The sequence below is a fragment of the Kryptolebias marmoratus genome, linkage group LG16 (assembly GCF_001649575.2).
Source record: "Kryptolebias marmoratus isolate JLee-2015 linkage group LG16, ASM164957v2, whole genome shotgun sequence".
Classification (NCBI taxonomy): domain Eukaryota; kingdom Metazoa; phylum Chordata; class Actinopteri; order Cyprinodontiformes; family Rivulidae; genus Kryptolebias; species Kryptolebias marmoratus.
Genome location: NC_051445.1, coordinates 19304920 through 19328825, shown reverse-complemented (window position 1 = coordinate 19328825; position 23906 = coordinate 19304920). Strand labels below are relative to the sequence as shown.

General features: G+C 41.3%; 1 protein-coding gene across 1 annotated transcript; it reads right to left on the bottom strand.

Annotated features, from left to right (window-relative positions):
• Positions 1-288: 288 nt before the first annotated feature.
• eomesb (eomesodermin homolog b) lies at positions 289-5299 on the bottom strand. Its single transcript, XM_017409894.3, has 7 exons — positions 5076-5299; positions 3208-3840; positions 2971-3125; positions 2714-2835; positions 2030-2188; positions 1712-1773; positions 289-1593 (listed from the first exon to the last, which is right to left on the bottom strand). The coding sequence occupies exons 2-7, from the start codon at positions 3711-3713 to the stop codon at positions 807-809; spliced, it is 1791 nt and encodes a 596-aa protein (XP_017265383.1). The 5' UTR covers positions 3714-3840; positions 5076-5299; the 3' UTR covers positions 289-806.
• Positions 5300-23906: the final 18607 nt, after the last annotated feature.

Below are 23906 nucleotides of genomic sequence, written 5' to 3'. Positions count from 1 at the left end.
GAATTTTAAGAGCTGCCAGTGCAATAAGAAAAAAGGCCACTAGAGGGCGGCAAAGTCCGCAGAAAAAAAACAGCCTTCATTCTTCAGTTTGTGATGTGGATTACAAGAGCTGTGAACCTATTAAAATATATGGAAGCGTCATATTGACTTTACGTTTAAACAACTTAAAATATCAACAAGTATATTCATGTATCAACAGGATGAACACATTAACCTGTGAAATATGAATACAATAAGCATTTAAACAGGAACAAAATTGTTTCAATGCTCAAAATGACCACTTAGACGTGCAAGAGAACACATGTGCCTTTTATTATCAAATATTTGAACTTTGCAATGAGGCTATATATACCATATTATTCTCATCTCTTAAGAGTGCACACACTTCATATAAACAGGCCTTCAATAAATAATCTGTAAACATGTAATCTCACTGTAAAGATAAGAGACATAAATGTATGCAGCAAGAAAACATACATCGCACAGCTTCAAAAAAAGACAAAAAGAAAGGGCATCTTAAACACTGAACACAATTACTTAATTGGGATTATTTAAAACATATGTTCAGAAAAGCAGACTTTAAAAGAATGGGTCTGAAGATGTTAAAGCTTATTGTGCCATCCCTTTAATTTGAATGTGATTGTTTATGCTGTTGATATCTTTTTTTTTTTTTACTACAAAAAGAAATGAACATTTATCACTGCCAAAAACAAAAGGTAATGGTTCTTACGGGAACAATAAAAACAAAATAGTAGCTCTTATTTACTGTGGCAGTTGAAACAAACGAGGCTTTGACTCTGAGGAACTCAGGGGTTTGCGTAAAAGGAGTAATAAGAAGCCATGCCTTTGGTTGGGGGGGCTTCTTTACTGTAGGAGCTGGGTGCGGCAGAAGACAGGTCTTCACACTTGCTGCTGACAGACGAGCTGTCCGTGCTCGGACCGTTAAGAGACAAGCGCCTTCGCTTGCAGGCGACAGAATAGGACTCTGCCTTGTTGGGGGACAGAGCTGAAGTCTGGCTCTCTGTCCAGGAGCTGATCAGCGCCTCAGTGCTGTGCACCTCCTCTTCAGTCTGCGCTTTAGCTTTCCCCGGCTCCTCGGAGAAACCAGCGGCCGGGCTGGGCCGCGGGGACCATGGCAGGCTGGGGGGCACTTTTCTTTGGTAAGCGGCGGCTCTGGACCCCCACCCCGCAGACATGGTGGTGAACGGAGAGTCCGGGTAGTAGCTGAGAGCGTGAGTGGTCTGCATGGACAGAGATTTGATGCCGTACGGGAGGAGGGAGCCCGAGTACTCGCCCTCGTAGGGCGTCAGATCGAGCTTGTTGCTGGCGCTCATGGTGCAGCTTCCCCCCTGCTGCACGGAGGTGACAAACCACCTCTGCGACGCCACGTCCTCTGTCTGAGGGGAGAGCAGGCTGTTAGTCTGCGGCACCGCTCTCTCACAGTTGTAGAAGCGGTTCTGGGGGAGGTTGTTGACGAACTGGTCCTGAAAGAGGGGCTGCATGGTGTAGCGCGTGCCGGGGACAATCTGATGGGCTCGGGGGGAGTCGTTTGGAGACGGGGTGAGGCGGTCACTCTCTGGAGCGGTGTACATCCTTGGAAAATACGAAATAAAACGACAAGTCAAGGAGGAGCAATATGTAGCAAATGCACTTTCAAAACGTGCTGCCTTCTGTGTGAAAATATTATTGCAGCTTGATGTAAAATACTCACGAATCATAGTTATCTCTGAATCCTTTGGCAAAAGGGTTGTGATCAATTTTCAGCTGTGTTATCTAAACCAGAAGAGGAGATTTGAAATTAGAGGAAAACAGCTATTCGTTTTGCTTGTTTGGACCACATGCACACCAAAAATAAACTTGTGAAAATGAGAACTGAAAGGTGTCAAAAAAAAGAAATCGTACTTTAGCAATAGAAAGAATAATTGTCATGACTGTAAACACTCCAAAGGCTTTTGTTAGAAAATATAAAAGCAGTTTTAGAAAAAAAAAAAGTGTATGGTTGCAGTGGTATTTTATTGCTCGCACTCACATCGGTGTTCTGGTAAGCGGTGACCGCGATAAACTGGGTCTCAGGAAATGTAAAACACTGAGTTTTAACATCACTGCTGATGTCCTCCACTCCATCCTCAGACACCTCCACGATGTGCAGCCGGGGCTGGTACTTGTGCAGCGACTGCAGAACTATCATCTGCAGATGTTTAAACAACAGGGGAGACAAATCATAAATAAATAAAAAAGTAGCACCGCAGCTTCATCGTCTCACATTTGTCTGCATGCATCACATTTGTGCAAAAAGGACTTTCAGTGGCTTTTTTCTTTCTCTCTTTTTTTCTTTTCTTTTTTTGTTGCATGACAAAAAAACTCCACCTCGAGTCAAATTCTTATTCAGTCTGATTCATTTGCAAAACTTTTACTACTTTTTTTTATATATGTGCTTTTACGTATGCTTTTTGCCTATTTTTCAAAATATTTAAAATGGGGAGGAAAGATAAATAAATTTAAATAAAAAAGATGTTTTGCTGGTATTAATCATGCATTCTAAAATCCAAAACAAAAATGAGAAAAACTCATTTATGAATTTAACTAAATAAAAAATTACAATTTAATCAAATGACATTTGTGTCTACTTTAAAAACACGTGATTCTTTTTTTTAAATGAGTGATGAGTAAAGACTTTATTCTTTATTTTTTTTATTTATTTGGCTTTATTTACCTGGGATGTGTTGTGGCTGGTCCCCTTGTTGTTGGTGAGTTTGAGTTTGCTGAAGGAGATTTCTTGTCTCATCCAGTGGGCCCCTGTGTTCGGGGACTCTGGGTGGATGTAAACTTTGTTCCCTAAAATAAAAAGCAAATAAAATAATTACAATAAAAATAAATAAAAAACGTAAAATGCGAGAGGGGAAAGAAAAGGTCAGGGGGTAAATAAATGCGCCTAGATGAAATTAAAAAGTTCTCGACCCGGTTCCGTACCTTGGCTGCTGTTGTCCGCCTTCCCGCAGGTGACCCATTTGCCCCCCTGGAACCTCCAGTGGTTCGGATCCGCCAGAACCACCTCCACAAACACGTTATAGTGCGACGTGACGTTCAGACCCGCGATGTTAAAGCTGAGGAAAGGGAACATCCGCCTGGAAACACCCACACACACCGAGTCAAGCAGGACTCTCACTGATGCTGATGCTGCTCGTGGACCGGTCCGGACCGCCTCACCTGCCCTGCTTGGTGATGATCATCTCGGTCTGGTGCCGGTGGAACTTGAGCCACAGGGGCCGGTTGCAGAGGTAGACCTGGGCCCTCAGGCCGGGGCCCGCGCCCGCGCCGCCGGCCAGGGCCATGTTGCTGAGAGCGGAGCCGGAGCCGGCGTAGGGCGGGTACAGGCAGCCGAGGTTCTGGCCGTGCTGGTAGGACGGGCTGAAGTGGGCCGAGGGGGAGTAGCCGGCCGGAGGCAGCACCGAGCCCAGGTGGAGAGAGGAGGGATACCTGCCGGCCCCGGGCGGGCTGTACACCGCCCCGCCCGGGGTGTACGGGAGGAACGACGCTTCCGGGTTCTGCTTCGAAATCGCGTGTGGGACGTAGTACCGGTCGGACCCCATCCCCTGTTGTTCCGAGTACCTGTTGCCGGCCGCGGACTCGTCTCCATCCGCGGCCGGAGACGTGCGTTTCTCCTCCTCTTTGGCGGCCGAGTAGGCGCTGCTCTCCCCCTCTCCCCCGAGCATGATTCTCCCGGTGCCGTTCGGAGAAGCTTCCGCTCGTGTTCAAACTGCTGCCGAATCTTCCCCCCGCTCCGGTACAATGAGTGTCTCCTCTTTAAATGTGTCCTTTGAGCCTCCGCTGGAGCCCGAGCTGTCGGCAAAGACAAAAACAGGGAAAAGTTCAACGTAGTCCGGCTGCTTCAGGTAAAAAAGGCCCCCCAGCACAATAAACTGATAAACTGTGGCCTAAACTCAAATATTTATTTTGAAAAGAAAATGGCTGTGCACCCAGACAAAAAAAATAAAATAATAATAATTAAATGCTTTTTTTATTGTTAAAAAAATAAATGTTGTGTTTTCTATGTTTTATATTCATAATTATGTGGAAATTAGCTATTTATGCAATTATAAGACACTGTTTAGACTTAGGCCTTTTTCTTTTTATCAAAAAAAAAAATCACAAGAAGAGTTTCAAACATCTGAGTTTAATCTGATTTTAAAAAATAAAAAATCACAAATGGTTTTAGACTTTTGGCGCATCTGAACTATTAAAACCACCTCAGATGAAATGTCGGATGATTTAATATTATTATTATTATTATTATTACTATTACTGTTATTATTAGATGAACCCGGGTGGCAATTTCTCGTAAATCACGTGACAAACCTGAAGTCTCCAGTAGAAAGCACAGATTTAGTGTTGGTGTCAAAAGTGAAAACTCTCCCACGGCTCGAGTAGTTTGTGACACATTCGGTTTCAAGAGTGAATTTCAATATAAGAGATCAGAATCTGCTTAAAAGAAAACTGATTTTTTTATTATTATTTATTTGTAGCATTTATGCTTGTAAATTAACACCTCAAAATACATTTTAACTAATGATGCATCTGAGGTTTTAAAGGAAAAAATAAATAAATCAAGAATAATAAAAAACATCAACTAACATGTTTACTTCCTTAGAATTAAACGAAAAAAAATTAAATCCTACCTCTGTTCAAAATTAATGAATTTCGCCTTCATTCATTCATTCATTTATTCATTCGTTTATTTCTCTTTTGTCCCAGCGGGAAAAAATGGACTGTTAATTTTCCGTCTGAAGAAACGTGTGATGCTTCTTGGATCAGACAGATCCGATCAGATGTGAGAGAAACCCAATCTGAACCTCTCTGCTGGGAGAAACGAGGTCCAATCAAGCCAAACAGCACGGAAGTATTCGCAGAAAGAGCACGCGAGCTTTACCAGCTGCCTTAAATACTAAAGAGGCAAAATAATTTGAGACACAATATATAATTATATTAAACACAGCTCTGAAATTGGTGTGGGGATGTTTTAAATGGACCCTTGCGAGCCTAAATATGTAACAATCTGTATTTAAATACGAACTTACCAAGTTTTTTTGTTCCTTCTGTTCGGGTTCGAGAGGCATCAGAAATGCAGAACTGTCTTAAACAGCTTCAACGCCTGTAAGGAGCCGCCAAGCTGAGCAGGCTGAGCAGAGAGGGACATCCTGTTGGGGTGGGTTTGGACCAGAACCAGGTCTACTTCAGACTAAAAGCCATGTGGAGGGAGGAGGGCTGATCAGACTGCTGCTTTCAGCTGCTGATCTCTCCTTGTGGCCATGATGCGCAGACAGCAGCCCTTTTATCAGGTCTGATCTCCAGGGGAGGGGCAGGGGATCCTCAGCATCACAGCTCCTCCTGATCCATCTGATCACGTTCACACGGAGGCATCGGGCTCGGGATCTGTCTCGCTCCCGTCCTTCATTAGCTCCGCAGAGGCCAGCTGACTTTCCTGGGTTTGATGTCGTTTAAACACAGTGAAATGTGACAAACTCACCCCTGTGAGAGCCTCAGATTTCACTTCAGAGGTCTGGTATTCTGTCAGAATGCACGACTCTTTAGCAGCTGCACAGGTATATTTTAGCAGGTCATCCATGAAAGTTTAGACAATCAGTTTGAACCCTCATCGGTTCAAAAGGGGGGACTGAAGATGCTGATCGTCTTAAGCAAAATATCCTTTTGATTTTCAGATATCTGCGTGAAGCTTATCCACTCACATGCAGCGTAGCTCTCGACTCGCACCGTTTTGGCTCCTGAAGCTTCTCCTGCCAGCCTTTCTTTTTTTTTCTTTCTCCCTCTTGGCTGTTTTGTGATTCTTTGCTTCAAAGGAAGCCCAGGCTGTGTTAACGGCACACCTTTTAACAGCTTGAAGGCCCACTTCACTTTCCTCCCCACACCAGACGATGCTCAGCTTCTGCTGTTTGCTCAAAGAAACATTTCCATGACAAAGACAGCGAGGGGCTTGGGCAGAGCAGGTCGCCACCTCTGAAATAAACACACTGCGCATGAGACAAGACCAATCCAAACTTTTTGAGCGGCGAGCAGTCTGTGCTCTAATACGCTTCTGCCGACGAGGCGAAGGAGTTGTTTGATTGTAAACTCGCGAATATGGAGTCAGATGGGTGGGGTGGGTCGTTTCCCCGCTCATTTGTGCCACTATTCATATTCACACACATCCTCCTGAGTCTTTCAGTTTGAAGGGTCAGCTTGTATTGGATTGAAATAAATAAAAAAAGGACATACAACTCCTCTCCCTTTAAGATTTGTTTTTAAATTTCACTAACTCTTAATCTGACACATTTGATGAGAGACTTTGATGGTAAAACCAATGAGTCAAAAGCAGGAGTGACTCAAACAGCCCACTCCCTCACAAATCTCTTCAAGTTTCTGCTCCAAGATGAGCTCGTATTCGTTCAGACTTTAAGATATTTGTTAGTAAGAACCGACGAGGCTGAAATTCTCACATTTAATATCCTGCCACGTTAATGGAGTCAGTCATAGCAGCAAAACCTTAAAACCTCGAGTGAACTTTTAACATGTTTTAGTAATTTAAAGATTTTGTGTAAAACGCATCTCTTACTCCACTTTGCTTTCATCGTGGTGTTCATATTTAACAGTAAAACACATTAGTTTTAAACTCAAAGCAGTCGTTCAGATCTTTGAAGTAGGGATTCTGTAAAAAGTTATAAACAAATACTATCTTACCTGTTGTAGATAGTGACTGTTGTAGATATACACTGACTAGGATTGAGAAGCTAATAGCTAACCAGAGTGGATTAATGTTGTCCTCAAACTACTCAGATTTCAAAACTTTCCCAGCGGTTTATACAAATGCCATTCTTCATACCCTCACATCGCCATCAGTTTTGCTAGTGCCCGTTTTTACCCAGAATTATGTGGATTCTTGCAAGCTCAAATAGCACCAGTAGCAGCTTGCTACAGCACTTCCAGGGCAGCACAAAAAAAAAAAAAAAAACAGTGATAGTGTAAAGGTTTTATAAAATAGTGCCTGCATGAACTGCCATCACATATGTTTGAGTCTGAGGTTGTTTAAAAAGTATAAAAATGTACTCTGGGATCGGACTTGGTGTGACTAGCCGTTAGGTCGTCATTCAGTTCTGAGCGAGTTCCAAAGTGAGTTACTGCCATCTTAAAGCAGCACCAATCTCAAAAATTTCACAGTAGTTCATGCGAGCGATTTTTAAATCCTTACAGTATGGTCTGTTTCGCATTACATGTTTACTCCTGCAGAAATATTATGATACTGAAGCCAGAACTGCCCCAGGCCGCAGCAGAATAGCTACAGCTAGCTGCTTCTGGCATTCACAAATAACCATAGAATTATTTGTAAGTAAATAAGTAATGGTGTTATTGGCAATATAAAGTTCTACAACACTGTGATGGAGTGAACTAGTACTATTTATTTGAGGTTGGAGTCGGTTTAAACGTCAGCAGTTCACTTTGGTCTTGGGATTGCTTGGACTAGCTGCTAGCTGGTCAATTTGCTCAGATTTTTTTTTTTTTCAAAATAAAGTCTTTTAATAAGTTGTCTACAACAGGTAAGATATTAATCATTCATAACCTTTCCACAGAACCTCAATTCAAAAGATCTGAGCCCTGGCTTTAAGTATATTTTGCCAGTTTTATTATTTGCATTGTTTTTCTGCTCTTCATGCTGCTCAACAGGTTAAGTATGAATAATAAAAAAACATTTTCTCTGTTATTTAGATCATTTTACTGGCCCACACAACACTGCGTGGCTGTTTCATGTTTATTGGACAGTCCGTTGAATGGCTTCACCCTGTCCTTGCAGTGCTCAATGAGCAGCTTCCTCTAGCTGTGCCTGCTTTTTAACACGTCTAAAGGGCCGTTTCTGCTGCTTCTGACATCTTGCCATCCTGCCGGTCACCCCCCACCCTGCAGTGCTGGTGCCAGGCAGGAGGAAAAAGCTGGTGACCTGGCCATTGGGGCCTTGCCCTAGGCCACCGCCACCCCACCGGCAGCAGAAGGTCTGTTGGTCTGGAGCCCCGCCAGGAAGCCGTGCTCAACGCAGCTTGTGATGTCACGACAGTCACGCCCTCCGAGGAGAGATTGGCTTGAAGAGTTTGCCTTTCTCACGTCGCGAATAGCCTCTCTTTCAACAAACCTACAAAATCATTTTCACTCTGCCTGAATGAGATCCCACTTTTTTTTGCCTCCAACACATGACCAGCTGTTAGCGCAGATCATATAGTTACGCAGAAATATGTTCTGCAAGTATGTGGCACAACTTATTGTATATAGAAGGAGTTCAACTTGGATTAAGTCTCCCTAATTAGAATGTTTTACAACTCATCTTTTAAACCCTTATGCTAATTAGATACCACTGCATAAAGTTTTCCCTGCCAGAAGTAAAACTTTTGTGTTTAAATGCATTTGTAAACTCGCAGAAGTTCTTTTTGTCTCACAGACTGATGAAAAAAAACCCAACAACATAGAACTATTCGCTATGGGTAGAGACATGTGTAATGATCTGATCTGTAAAAGAGGTGCACGAAGGAAGGTTAACATTTAACATTAGAACCCTTTAACGTTTCTCCTGGCATACTTCAACAGCAACCGAGGTGTGCATTTACAGTTTAGGGCCCCTAAATGCAAAAGGTGAGGGCCCCCGTTGACCCACTCCCCCCTCTACCCCCTCGCTTACATTTATGGTTTCGTCCTAGATCCTGTTAAGAGTAGCAGCAGGAGCGGACCATCACATTTGGTGCTCAGCGTGGGGGCGGTTGGGGGACTGTCATGTTCCAGCTATCCTATGGAGATACACTTCTGCCTCTCTGTGAAGATTGGGTGTTTTCTCATTTGCATTTGCTAATGAGATTCTGTTTGCATGGCTTTATATTGGAAGGCTATCTCTCGGAATATCTCTTTCCAAATACAGGATGAGGTTCCTATTTATTTAAGGCCGAGTCTTCAGTTAGTCCCATTAAGATTAAGGAAGTCTCCTTCAGGAAATGATCTGTCCAAGAGAAGTTAACTTAAGGGGTGCAGACAGGTTATGTGACACACTGTGTTTAAAACATTGTTTGTTACCAGACTTGAGTTTTTTTTTCGTTTTTTTTTTCTTAAATAATAATTCAAAAGAAACCCGTTGTCACCATTGAAAGAGAGCTGAAACCTCTACATGGTGATAGTACAAAAGCTCTGTTCCTGCACGGTTGTTCGAGAGGAAGTCATAAAGACACAGCAACTTCCAACATCTCTTCTCCCTGTAAATATATTCTTTCTATCTAGGACATGTCAGTGATGATTAAGTGTCTATCCCAACTAATTCACCCCAATCACAACTTCACACGAGAGACTCATCTCCACAGAAGATTCACCCAGCCAAGACCCATGACTTCCTGGATCACTCATCTGACGAGAACTTCTCAAAGTCTCAGACCACTGCCAGTCGAGGCCCGTTCAGAGCTCTCCCTCACTTTTATCACCCAATCTGTACTGTTAAAGAATTGTTGCCCACCAATCTGCCAGCATTAGCAGCTCCACAAAGCAGCCACAGTTTGAACTCAGGTCACAGTCAGGAGCTGTTGACTTGGTAGGATTCAACTTATCCACAAAGACAGGGACGTATTTGAGGCCGTGCGACAAGTGATAATAAGTGATGCCAACAGGCTCCTGAAATGTCTTGTTCTTGTGTCAGGCTGAACGCAGAGATCCAGATGAGCGCTTGTTTTACAGTTTATGGGTGGCCAGCTTTCAACCAAGAAACTCAAACCCAAAAAGGGCACATAGCACCCAGCTCAGGCCTGCCAGTGGATCTCTGATGACTGAGAGCGATCGCCCGCAAAATAAATCAGGGACGTTACGTCATTAAGACAGGAATTAGGCTGTAGCAACAATTAGAAGGCTAAACTTACCATCTAAATATGCATAAAGGTGTGAAGTAATTAAGGTAAGTTGTTTGTTAATCAACACCTGCAATGTAAAACACAGTTTGTTTCATTACACTTTGTCAAAGTATGGGTTTTGTTTACGTTGTTCTCACTTGAAAAAATATCACCTGCTACCATAAAAGGCGTTCTGTTAGCAAAATTAGCAAAATATCTCATGAACCACTGAACATATTTTAACCCTCTTGTGAAGTACTGTAAAGGACTCTGCCATCACAGAGACCTTAAGTTTTGGATTTTCTGCTAATAACAACTGGACCCTTTTTGCCTCTGATCGAAATTTCTTTAAGAAAAATATAAGACAAAGGGTCAGCTGACCAAACAATTTTTCATGTGTGATTTAGGATTGTAGATTCAGTGTATCTACAAGCGCAATAATAACCAATAAGAAAAAATAACAACAATAAAAAAAACCACAGTCTCTTTGTTTTGTTTAGAACCGCCTCCTTTGCTCCAGTCGAGTGGAAAGAATTTTTCTGCATTATGTCGTCTCTGGCAGCAGACAGGCAGGACCCTGATCATCTTTTTCTTATATGGGGAATCTGCTGACTGTGGTATCACATTATGATTAACAATTTAACTATAATCCCCTTCTTTCGCATTGTTATTCCACAGATGACTGAGTGCAGGAGCGAAAAGCCAGTGACGGCACACAGGCTTCATTTGATTCATTGATTGATTTATTGTTTTCCATGGTTGTAATCATTTCCCACCCCGAGGTAATTTGCTAGCTCTTTATGGTTCAGAGGTATAAGCCTGAGACTTAATTAATCTGCTTTGCTCAGAAGCTTTGAAGTAAAAACGCCTTTATGAATTGGGAACGACTTTAGAAAGGCAGCGGTCTCTGAGACTTGTTGTTTATCACAACAAAAAGATCAGAACTTAGCAGGTAAACAGATGTAATTATGTTTGGATGATTTCCAGTTGATCTTTTTGACATATTCAAAATTTGGATTTAGGCAGAAAACATACCTAAGATCTGAGCTAAAAATGAAAAAAAATAAAAAATAAAAAAGTTCTTAAACCCCAATTTTCTGACTGTATAGAAACTGCTAAAACTTTATAAAATCCTGTGTAACATTGTTAATAAAACTGATTAAAACACAATGCAAGTGATTAAATATTTAAATGTGCATAAGGACTAGCAGTGTTTTGATTTTGACCCATTTTGTGCAGTTATTCTTCATTTTCTCAAACCATTTATAGCTATAAATGATTAAAATTTGGCCCCTATTGCCCAAATCAAAATCACATCATGGTAAAGTGATGTTTCGACTAAAGTCTTTGGTTATAATAGAGCCTAAAGTGACACCGATTTCCCCTCTTGTCCCCAAACCACCACTCCTGACATTGTTTGGCCTTTGTCAGTCATAATTGAGGTTCAGTCTTGCTTTAATTCGCTTTGTTGACGGTATGTGAACGGGAGGAACTGCTGTTTATGGGGTTAAGTGCATCTTAATCAGCGTGTTAATCTAGTCATCACCAGAGAAACATGAGGTGTCGAAAGCACTGAGGAGAGGTTCATAATTGAGAGGCTGCTTCGATGCTCCCTGCGCTCTGTTTGTGTGTGGCGTGTGTATGTTTACTACAGTGTTTGTGGGATTTAATCAATCTGCAGACGAAGGGGGGGGGGGATAACCCCCAAAAGGCTGCAGTGTGTGAGATCTTATGCAGTATTTTAAAGGCTTTAAATATTAGCCTTTTCCTCAACCATGTGTGAGTTTGAAACTGGTTTAAAAATAACGCAAAGATGAAAAAAAAAGCCTCCTTACTCAAAGTTAGAAACCCTGTGAAAAACATTTCACAAAACATCTTTCTTTAGTTAGGATTACATATTTGTGTTTTAAAGAAAATATACCAATACTGATTATGAAAATAAATTATTGCCTGAAAAAAAAACCCTACAACTCCTTCACACACACCACAATCCTTCCTATTGTTCAGCTGTCACGTTCGCACAGTTTTTCTCACTGTATATTTTAGCGCCCTGTGTGAGGCCTGTGCTCTCTCGTACCCCCACTCTCGTCCCGTGTGTAACACACACACACACACGCACAGTGTTGATGCACTGAGGCTATGAAGATAAACTGGGTCCTGATTTGCATATTGTTAGGGTTTTTTATTTACCATTTTGGTAATTTATTATAGACTTACACAATGTGATCCTGCAAAAACACTGCCAATTGCTCTCAAACCTTCAGTGGGAGTAGTCACCTTCTCAAACAGCATCCCAGTAAATAAAAGCCTCAAAATAATCCATTCATATTCTGCTGGTGACAAAGGAGCTTAGCAAATTAGGCACCACGAGAAGAAGTGCTGCTTTTAATACGCTGTAAAATGCTATCCAAGTGCCTGCTGATGTTGCAATTGGATAGCATTATAACCATTATGCCCGCCTACACTGCTCTGAATGGTTTTTAAGCTGACATTTGTATTCTTCATCCACAATCAAAGAAAAATGAAAACACCCATGTCCAGCCACTGTGTGACGAGAATCTCCACATTAGCAACATATCAAAATACAAAGAAAGAACTTGCTTAGCTTGGCTAAAGGTTTCTGAAACTTGTCTTTTTCTTTCCATGCCGTTTACATTTTTCTCTCAGTTATGAACCTTCTCAGTACACAATCAAAGCTTTACTGCGACAGTGTTAAAATAAACTGAGACAGAAAAAAATTGGTTAAACGGCTCCATGTTTGTTTGGGTTTCTAAAGCTCTAAATGACAGGCATGGGTGAAATAAGATGCTACATCATTATTTCTGAAAAGGTTCAAATCTTCTGTCCACACTGACATCAGAAACATTTTTTTACTATTATTTTGGAAAGCGTTTTTAAAAAAATATACTTGTTGTTTTTGTTTCAAGTGAAAACTTAATGCTATGCTACACGGATCCAGTAATGTCACGCCCAATTCAACCGTGGTTAAGTTGAAACTGGAAAATGAGAAGAATTTGCTAACAGCTGAACTCAATAACTGTTGAAGCCAATAATATATTTTGTTGCATTAATTTTTTTTTCTTGGTAGAGATATGTCTCCTGTTAGAGGGAGTAAAATCTCTGTAACTGATTTAATGACATATAAACTAAGCAGCGCTCCAGATTTCGCAGCTTCTCATATGTGAGGCAGCCATATTGGATTTTGAGTCCCGTGTTGGTGAGGAATGTCCAACTTTCCAAGTTGGAATTTGCGGGGTTGCGTGGAGCTGAGTATGATATGTCCATTTAGGGTCACCAGGATCCTTGCAGAGTTGTATGAATTTGAGTATTTGTGCGCATGATAAGTGCACGGGTGTGAAATCTGCACCAAACTTAACATACTTTGAGTTTCATCTTAGCACCACACTGAAACTATCTTCTCAGTTTTAACTCTGAAACCCGCTGCTGACATAGGAAACTCTTGAAAAGGCTTCTTACAGCGATCTAAAAAGGTGATGCTTTGCAACCTCTTTAACTGTTTGAGCATTTCTGATGCTCTCAGACAGCTCTTTGCTCTGTCACAAACAGAAATTTAAAGCAGAAGCAATCCGCCTCGTTTTATGTAGTCAAGCCATCTTATTTTAAAGTTACTTTCTGCCAAGTCACAAAGGTCAGTCAAAAATATATACATAGTAAGAAACAAAATCCACACTATATTTTCTCTTATCAGTGGTAAATGCGTCCCTAAGTTCAAAATTTGTGAATGGCTGCCACCTACCTGCATTTGTCTACCTATGGGAGCAGCCAAAGTAACCAAAATTAGGTCAACAAAGGCAACGTCCAGAGCTGTTTGGGATTGAGATGTTCAACATTTTGATGTATAGGTATTAATTTAATCTCACATTTCTTGAGTAAAGTACGCAGATAAAAAAATAGGCTAGCTTGGAATGGTAAACTTACTGGTCTGTAAAAAGTTTCGTGAACGCTGAGCTCTGTCTTTATGGCACTCCCATGCCCTGCTTGATCATTAATATTTATTTTTGACATTGTCTTCCCTTTTCTTTTATCTCTTTCTTCATTTGCGTTTAGCAGCAGATTTACTTTTTGTTACCATCTAAACATCTTCTCCAAGATTCTTTACTTGTCCGATTCTGCCATATATGTTCTCCTACATAGACTAACGCAGGCCTGTGATGTGACTCAAGCTTTCATGGGATTTTTTGACAGATTCAGCCAAGTGCCTTGTTTACATTGAGTGCGTACCCACATTTCAGAATTGCATATCAATATACAATATCTGGAAAATTACTGGCGTAAACTCAGTCAAACGGCACCATTGATACAGTTCAGGATAATCTTTTTACTCCCAGCAAGGACGTGAAGGTTTTGGTAGTGTTGATTTGTTTGTTTGTTTGCAAGATTACCAAAAAACTAATAATTTTGATGAAATTTTCAGAAAACGTTAGGGTTGTCACGGGAAACAATTGATCAAATTTTGGTGGTGATCTAGATTTGTCATAACCCAGAGAATATTTATTGAGCAGTCCAGCAGCAGACAGACACAGGAAACCAGGAGTGTTTAGGTAAGTGATTTATTTACAGTGCAGGTGAAATATCTACAGGATGAACGTCGGGATCTGAAAGAGCGAAGGACACGGTAAGTATGGCGAAGGGAGACGCGAGGAACTTCCGAATGGTAAGTGATGGTTTGTACTTAAAGTTCTTACGACAGGGCAGCGAGTCCAACACTTGGAGAAGCAAGCAGTGGTGGGTTCGGGTTCCAGGGTGAGTATCCTTCCAGTGGTGAGTATTCCTTCCAGATGATATTGTGAAGCAGACAGACAGGCACGGGAGGCAGGTAGTATGAGCGTTAGCAGAGGTCTCAGGAAAAACGAAAACCAGACTGGATCCACGGGGCAGAAGGTAATTCCTGAGGCACAAAAGCGAGACAGAGTTAATCAAACTCGGGATAACAAAAAGCTTTCTTGTACAGAGGCTCAGCGACTTTACCACAAGCAGGTAATGCTCCAGCGCTGGTCTGGTCTCTGCCACCGCCTTAAATCCACCTGTCCTTGCCATTAGTCAGATCACTTACAGGTGAGGAGGGAGAGTTGACGAGACGTCAATCAGTTGTCTGGCCACGCCTACCAGGAAGTACTCACAAGCACTGACACACAAACCCCAGAAAAACCACCCTCACCACAAGATTACATTCTGGATCTGACTATTTTTTTGTGATGTTTTGTCTTGGTGGACGTTTCTGTTCTCCGAGTGCTTCTAGTTTTTTGTTTATTTCATACTTTCCAATGAGTACCTTTTGATTCATGTTATATGAAAAAAATAGCAATGACGTCTTATTCGTTGTTGTATTCATTGTGCTTGTATGTTTTATGGCATGTATGAAAGCCTTTTTTGTTAAATAGTAGACATTTTTTGTCAAATTATTCTGCTTATTCACAATTAGTTTCTCGCTTTTTATCTCTTCTGCCTTTTCGAGTCAGAGCGTGACTGTAACAGAGACTTCACCAAAATGTTAAGTGATTTTTGCAGTCAAAAAAAATTAAATAAATAAAGCTCAAAGCATTCAATTAGAGGTTTGTTTTGTATGGATATGCTGTATTTTGGACTGACCCTTGTCGCACCATCTCCATGGTTCAGCTCGGTGTGACCCTCTGAGCCTGCAGAGAGAGTGTGTCGCTGCTGTGTAAATTTCTGTATTATTTTAAGGTGTGAAGGGCCCGATGACAAGATGAATGCTCTAGGCCAAGCTTGACCTCACCCAGAGGTTTAGCAACACACGACTCTCCCTGTGAAAGTGTGAAAACATTTACCAGCTTTTTACAGCACAAGATGATAGTTCCTCTTCAGGGCAGCTTTCACATGACTGTCAGTCCAACACACAAACAGGAGGGATTAGGCTGCCCTTATGTATAGAACTCATTTAGATTTTTTTTTTTAAGTAAAATAAAGATTGTTTAAAAGCAGATATTCCATTTTGTGAAAGCAAACAAAGAAGTAGAGGCAAAAAAAAACAAGGATTCAGAGGGAAGCATCTTGACTACAGGCCAGATTGAGCAACAACCCGAGAGCAATCTATACACATGCATGTATAGACTGTGCTTTTTGTGCATTTAGAAACCACAAATGTGGTTTTAGTTGAGCATCCATGCACTCATGCACAGAAGCAAATACGTGGTTACTTCTGAGATGTTACAAAAACTTCTTTCTTCTCATCCATTAAAAAACTATCGATCTTGTGCTTTGCCTTCTCTACTTGACAGGCTTTTTTTCCCCATCATAATGGAAAGTCTCCCCGGCTATTTTTTTCAGCCTATTCTTCATTTGGAGTAATTATAGATGGAGAGGTAAAAAGATGTTTTTTCCCCTTTCTTTTCTTTTCTCCTCCCTTATCTTCCTCGCCCCTGCGTGCATTCAGAGGAGCTCTCACCGCTGCATTCTTATTAGGGACATGTCTGAAAGGCTCTCCGCAGCATGTGGTGTCCTCTGACCATCTGCTGTGGCTGCTTTTTGTTGGCATTAACAAGCCAAGAAAGCAAGGATAGCTTTTCAACAGGTACAAACTTTTCCTTTTAGATAATCAACCGCATTCAGGCGCTCGGCGCAGTGTAGGCAATACGGGCGCAGGAGCCTAGAGAGGATGATATTCGAGCAAAAAAGAACAAGGAAAAGGCAGGAGAGATGGAGAAAGAACTTGATCAAAAGACAAGATGTTCTCTTTGGTGTTGTTTAGTGTTAGTGCATTCTATATCAAACTCCTATTCAAATGCTGTGGTCTTCCTTTTTTTTGTTGCTTCCTTTTTTCTTTTATTTTTGAGAGGAATGTAATGAGAGGAAACTTGGTCATTGTGCCGCGGTCATAGGTGTTCTGCCTTAATGAGTTGAAGAAACACAAGAAGGGCAGTCCCTCATTCCTCTTTACTGCCCCGAAAAAAAAAAAAACACAGGATGCCTCCTGAAGAAGGCCTCTTCCATCCGTTGCCGTCTCCTCCCTTGTTAAAGGGGGCAGAAAGCGAAAGCAAGAGGGGAAAAGTAATTTTCTTCTCCTGTCTATCCATTCTTTCGGTGGGTTTCTTCCACTTTTTTTTTCTGGCTGCGTACTTTCATAAAGCTTATAATTATCTTGGCGAGAGCCCCTCAAGTGAGAACGAATAGGGTCTTTGTACCCTCCTCTCTACAGCCCTCTCCTTTTCTGGGAAAAAGGAACTCATATTAACATTTGCTCTTCCCTTTACGGATGCAGCGAGAAATCCAGATGAGTCCCTTCTTAACAAAAAAAAAAATATATATATAAAAAAAAATCTTTTAGCAACTTAATTTTAAAAACACATTGTTGGAATAACTATTGAAGCTTAATACGACTAGATGGAGCTTTTGGATCTTTTTTATACTTCATGTTCAGTTGTGCAAAACAATAACAACAAAAAAGAAATTTGAGGTTGCTTTAAAATCTATTGGTTATGACTCTTTTGTTTATAAATTTTTGTAAAATTAAAAGCAATCTAGGATTGAAGCTAAGCAATCCTTACTTGAAGAACTGCATATTTCCTTTTCATGACAGATTTTTAATTAGAGATCATATTAAAATGAAAAACAAGAGAATTACAGACCATGTATGTTGGGACTCAATCTAAGCTGCGACCACACCAAATTTTAGCTCAATATCTGTAAAACTGTTAAAAACATTTCTTGTTGGCTAATGTTTATTAGTTTTAGCAAACATCTTGAATTGGGTTGATTCCAAAACTTAATCAGTTGTAAATGTATATTCAGTGACTACTTTCTGAAGGTTTCATTAAAATCCATCCAGTGGTTCATGAGATTTTAGATTTTTTGCAGTACAGACAAACAAACACCTGCCTGCACACACCCACACAGGCATTGGCAAAAGCAGAATTGCCCTTTCACCTTTAGCAGCGGGTGATAAACCTTATCATCACTTAAAAGAAAAAAAAAACCCTAATAAACATAAGAGCAGTTCTTTACAGGGCTGACAGCAGAGACAACTGGTGTCATCAATCCAACGCCTCTCCCCTGCTCACCTGCCCCTCCCCCGATGCCTCTGACCTCCATCCCCAAACTCTTCTGGTTGATTACTCTTAATGTAATTTTAATTAAAAACTGTGGTGTCAAAGGGTTTAGCCTGCCTGAGAAGCGGGTGCAGATTGCAGCACAGTGGCAGACCCCTTCACTTGCTTCAGAGAAAATGCATCCTGACATTACTTGGGGCGTGCCAACAAAGCAAGAGCCAGAGGGAAGCAAAAAAAAGGCACTGTCCGAGTAGTTCAAATATAATTGTCTGAATTAATTTAAAGAAAGTAAATAATGCAATCAAAAATGACTGCATTTACTTCTATAGTAACTGTAAAAAAATACATATGAGCAAAAAGTAGAGAAGATGAAAAGATGTAAATTGCTGGGAAGGAAAATACCAGAACAGTTTTTCTGTGTTCTCTATATTTATGTTCTTTGTTTCTAAAATGCCTATAATTCAGTCATGTCTACAGATGTTGAGCTAAAATTTGATGTGGTTGTACTCAAGAATTATTCACAACATCTACTCTGAGTGTTACAAATGTCATAACATTTCTTTGTACAAGTTCCTGAATTTAACTTCCTGCTTCACATGGATAGTTGCTTCACGCTGGTCAGTCATTTGTTGTTTTGTTGTTCTATTCATTCAGAGTTTGTCATCGTTGTTTGTCTTGTGTGATTTTCCATACTAGGTATTGTGCTTTTTTAATGGGATGATGGTTTTTGCTTGAGCAGCTTGCCTGAAAGAACTCCTGTTACGTTAAATGAGTTGGGAGTAATGTTTCATTTGCTGTTCACCTCCCGTCTTACATTAGAGCTTTGGATCCAGAAAAGTCAATGACACAACCTATATCCTCATCTCCATTTCTGCTTCAGCAAAGATATCTCTCGGACCAAAAGTCCCCCCCCCCAAAAAAAAAAAAAAAAAAAAAAAAGCTGGCACCCACCAGCAGCTACCGGTAAAAAGGTGTAGCTGTCGAGATGCGACCCATTCTGACATTTTGACTTCATTGACTCTGACAACTCTCGTCACTGCCAAATGTCACAGAGGTGATTTGCAGAAGGTGCCCCACAGCAGAGGTCTGCTTGTAGGTTTGTAATCCCCTCACCGAAACCCTTGGATTATCTGCTCTCCATCGACCCTGAAGAGGATCCCCGTGGCTGGGACCTAAAGACTCTCTAAAATCTCATCTCTGCACCCCATCTGCCGGCTGAGCCATGTCTCCAAAGTCACCGAATATGACGGAGTGGGAAGGGAAGCAGCAGGGCGGACAATGAAGTACATCCTCAGGTGGACACACAGTCTACACACAATATGTGCTTTGCATTATGTAAAGCAAATCAACAAATGCCTAAAGTTTCTAAAGCAGAAAAACTTAGAAGTTATTGTGTGAATGTTGGTTAAGCATGCACATTTTTGTTTTCCTGTGTTGTATTTTTTGGACCTTTTTGCAGTCTAACTACTTCTGCATACTCAATGCTATTTTAGGATTTCATAAATGTTCAGTTTAATCAGTAGATGGGGGCTGTAACATCTGGTTTTTGTAACTCTCATATTTTTCAAATTATTTAACTTTATTTACAAATTTTCCCTCTTAGCAATACATTGAAACTTTTTAGTTCCTTCAAAAAAATTGTTCTCTTTGAAATGTGCTTCAGCATACTTTGCCCTACTTTTGTCTTCTTCTGCTCCTTTACCCTTCTAACTACTGTTCTGCTACTTTTAGCTTTATGCTAGCATTTTGTGATTTTTTGCTTTTAGCTACCCTTTTGCTAATTAAGCCTTTAGCTAGCCTTTTGAAACATTTAGGTTTTCTGCTAGCCTTTTGATTATTTTTAGCTTTCAGCTGTTTTGCTACTTTTAGCTAGCATTTAGCTTTTTTAGTGTTCAGCATGTGTTTGGCCTCTTAGCTTTTAGAGTTCACTTTCAGCTTCTTCAGCATTTTACAGGAAACTCCTTCAGCTCTCGGCATTCTCATTTTATTTTGGCAGACAAAGCAGTTTCTTTAGCTCTTTTTATTGTAATAAAAGTTGAAGTTTTCTTCTTGCTGTGTTTTTCTCTATTGTTGTCAGTGCATCAAGTGTGTTTTTTCTATGACTGCACTTGAGTTATATTTGACAGATAAATCACAGATAAAAATGGGGGTTTGTGGGGCCTGACAAATGCTCTCTGGTCTTGTTTTGAGGCCATCAGTGGACAGTTGGAGGAGCTGGTGGTTGGCCCAGAGCAGTGAGGCATGATGTAAGAAGGTTTAACTTTGCTAACCTCCTTCTGCCAGGTTCATGGGCCCCTGCTGTTGGGGTAATATTGAATCAGTGTTGGGAGCCCATGCCCCTGCCATATCAGCCAGAATACTACCTGGGGTAGTGAGCTCTTTCCACTGTAAAGTGAACTCTAAAATGCACTCATACAACAAAATGAATTTAGATCGAGAATAAATATTACAACACATTATCAAATTTATTCAAGTTATTCTTGATCTGCATGTTGGTATAATCTTGTAATTGGGAGTGGTCAAGTTAACTATCTCCAGAGTTTGGTGTGGTAGAGCTGAGAGTAATTCCCCAACACATCCTCTGAGCAAAATCTGATCACTCAGGATCTGTTTTAAAACTTTGACAATAACTATTGGAGTCAACTGAGTCTGTTGTCTTTGCAAAATTGCTCATGAAACCACTCTTTAGATTTCAATGAAACTCTTGGAACATAATCACTGGAGCTACATCTACAACTGATTAACTTCAAGATGGCTGCCACAGCTAACTGACAACAGACAACACAACATTGGCTATACCACAGCTAATTTTAGAGGTATTGAGCTGACATTTGGTGTGGTGGTAGTTAAGAATCGTCCCCAACAGATACTCCGAGCACTACATGGTGTGATCATTTTCCTTAAACTTCGTCATTAACTGTTGGCATTAACCCCGTTTCTCTGTTAACAAAACAGCTGATGAACGGCTGGACAGATTTTATTGAAACTCTTAGAAACTAATTAATGAATGCACATCTAAAGCTGGTTCACTGACAGTCAACCTAATTCAAGATGGCTGCCAGAGCAAATCAACCTCAAGCACAAAAATATCTATAACTCAGATATTGAGCTAAAATCTGATGTGGTAGTAACACAGAATATCCTCAGATTCTCTGAGCACTATGACATCTTGTCAGATCTCACAGTATCACATGAGGTTGTGCATAATGTTATTTACAAGGTTTGACAAACAGCTAAAACTTCGGCCTTTCTCAGAATAAGAAAAGCTCAGAGTGGATGTTTTTGGAAAACACACCTGTGTGAAATCATGCACCTGCTGCAGTGAATAGTTTTTTTTCGGTCTTGTGCGAATAGATGAATAACAGTAAAAATGGGGGATGCCGTTTGTGCTGCTCAAACTTTTCAGTTCAGAGCTTCTGACACAGAACATGTGTTACACCATCTCTTGGGTCGGCGGAGACACATCTCTCACATTCCCTGTATTTGTTTTAATGCCGAGGACGGGAGTGGTTGCATGCGTGTTGCTGAGATAGGGTACAAAAATCACAGTGCCTGCTAGTGACCTGGCATGGAGACTAAAGAGGATTCAACATGTTTTTTGTGATCTTGTCTAACAGTAAATGAGATTGCAACGCTGCCGTGTGCACGTTCAAAGTTTTCACAATCAGCATCAGAAAATGGATAACCTTTGCAGAAGATTGTTTACGCGTAAACAGGGTCTAAAACTCTGGCATGAAAGGCGGCAAATGCTATGTGTGACAAGGCGAGGCTTGGCAGAACTCAAACTCACAGCGACACAACAAAGTTTTAAGGATTTTATTGCCAGGAGATTGGAAGTAAGCTCAAAGTCTTTGATCGACTCACTCACGTGATCGGCTAGTGGCAGAACCGGAACTGGTAAGTCCACTCTAGCTGGGTTTTGCGTTGCAGACCGGCAGGTCTGAAAGGGGCTGAGGCGAGAGGGAAAGTCCAAGTCCAGGCGTGAGGTCGTTACCGGTAGGTCAGAGTTCCGAAGCCAAATCCAGACGGGGAGAATCCAAAAAGCGAGGTCCAGGTGTACGAAGCAAGGTCGGTAACGGGAGATCAGAGTCCAGAGCAGAATCAGGCAAGAGACGATGGTCGAGGGACAGGCAAAGGTCAAGATCAGGCATGGACGAGAGGAGTACGCTGGACATCTACTTGCTTGGTGGCTTTCAATAATCTGGCACTGAGGTGTGTGAGCTGTGGGTATTTAAAGAGACAGGAACAGGTGAAACAGATGAGGCTAATTGTGTGGGCATGGCAACATGGGCGTGACTAGAACTGTGGAACTGTGGAAAGTTATGTGACTGTGGCAAGAGGCGTGGCAGGAACAGATGGAGCTGTGACAATGCGTTCCTACAAGAAAGGAAGGCTAGGTGTTTTTTTATGATCAATCCATTTCTGTAATTGTGTCTTATTGACAGAATGTGACATGTTAATAAAGGTTCTGATTCTGCTTCTTTTTTAAGAGAGAGAGATCTTGATCTGTAGGCGCCCACCTGGTGTGAGGAGGCATGCAGAAGAGTTTGCTGACTGAACCTGAAGAGACACACGTGTATGTGTCTGAGTCTCGTGCGAATAACAAAAGTGCATACAAGAGATGACTTGTGGTCTGTTTTTTTTAAAAAAAAGTCTTTGTTTTCTGCTCTTAGAAATCATCCTTTTGCTCTTTCTGCCCTTTGATTCGCAGATAAAAGGAACCCCTTCCTCCACAGAGGAGAACGGCAAGTTCAGCAGTGTAAGGTCAGCGAGCTGTGAAAGCTTCGGGCAGACAACTCACAGATTCACTACTTCGCCTCTGGTGATGGAGGTGGTGGTGTGTGTGAGTGTGTGAGTTGTCAGGGCACACCAGGTGCAAGGTGTGTGTGTGGTTTGAATGTGGAGGTGGATAGTTTACACCTGTTTCTTAATGTAGCCTATAGAACATAATGTGTGAAGACTGTCTTGTGCTTCAGTGTGTGTACCTGTCTCTTTGATTGAACAGGTGGAGGTGCTGTACATGGGATCCAGACACACAGCTGACTGTGGTCAGGTTCGCTGAACTCTGCATGCAGTCTGTGGTTTAGGGTCTGATCCTTTGTGGCTGGAGGTCGACTTTCTTTCAGGAGGATTTTGCTGCATTTTCACCTTGTGAGCCAAAGAACAGATTTCTTTGAACTGTGCACCAATTTTCACACTAACAAAGACAAAACTAAACATGAAGACAACAAATCCAATACGAAAGAAACTTAAAGAATAACTCAAACAAAACCCAAATCCTGACATATATGACTTTTCATGACCGAATGATAACTTTTATAAATAAAAATGTGTGATGCAGTCATTTTTTATTGGCTATTACCAGATAAAACTGAAGGCCTTAGAAGGAATGCATATCACTGGCTGCTTTTCAAAGCAGAATTTGAGACTAAGATTATCTTATGTTGAGAAATGACAGTTGTAGCCATTTTGGTCAAACTTTGAAAATAACATTATATGCAACTGCAAAATCCCAAGATGTCATGCTCAGAGTGTGTTGCTCAATATCTGTAAATTTGACTGAGTTAGTGAGAGTCAGCTCCTCTAAGTCTGAGGCTATGGTTCTCAACTAAAAACGAGTAGAATGCTCCCTCCAGGCTAGGAATGAGTATCTGGGAGTCTTGTTCATGAGTGATGGTAGGATGGAGCAGGAGATGGATGGACGGATTGGGGCCTCGTCTGCAGTAATGAGGGCGTTGCTTCGATCAGTCGTAGTAAAGAAAGAGTTGAGCCGAAGGCAAAGCTCTTGATTTACTGGTCCATCTATATTCCAACCCTCACCTAAGATCATGAGGCTTGGATCATGAGAACGAGATCCCGGATACAAGCTGCTGCAATGAGCTTCCTTCATAGGGTGGCTGGGCTCAGCCTTCGAAATAAGGCAAGGAGCTCCTTTATCTAGAGGGAGCTCGAAGAGCCGCTGCTCCTTTGCATCAAAATGAGT

Coding starts and splice junctions, on each gene's coding strand:
- eomesb (XM_017409894.3), bottom strand. CDS start 3,713: ATGCTCGGGGGAGAGGGGGAGAGCAGCGCCTACTCGGCCGCCAAAGAG. Junction 2,836..2,970: donor GGCGGACAACAGCAGCCAAG/GTACGGAACCGG, acceptor TTTTTATTTTAG/GGAACAAAGTTTACATCCAC. Junction 1,774..2,029: donor CCGCTTACCAGAACACCGAT/GTGAGTGCGAGC, acceptor CTTCTGGTTTAG/ATAACACAGCTGAAAATTGA.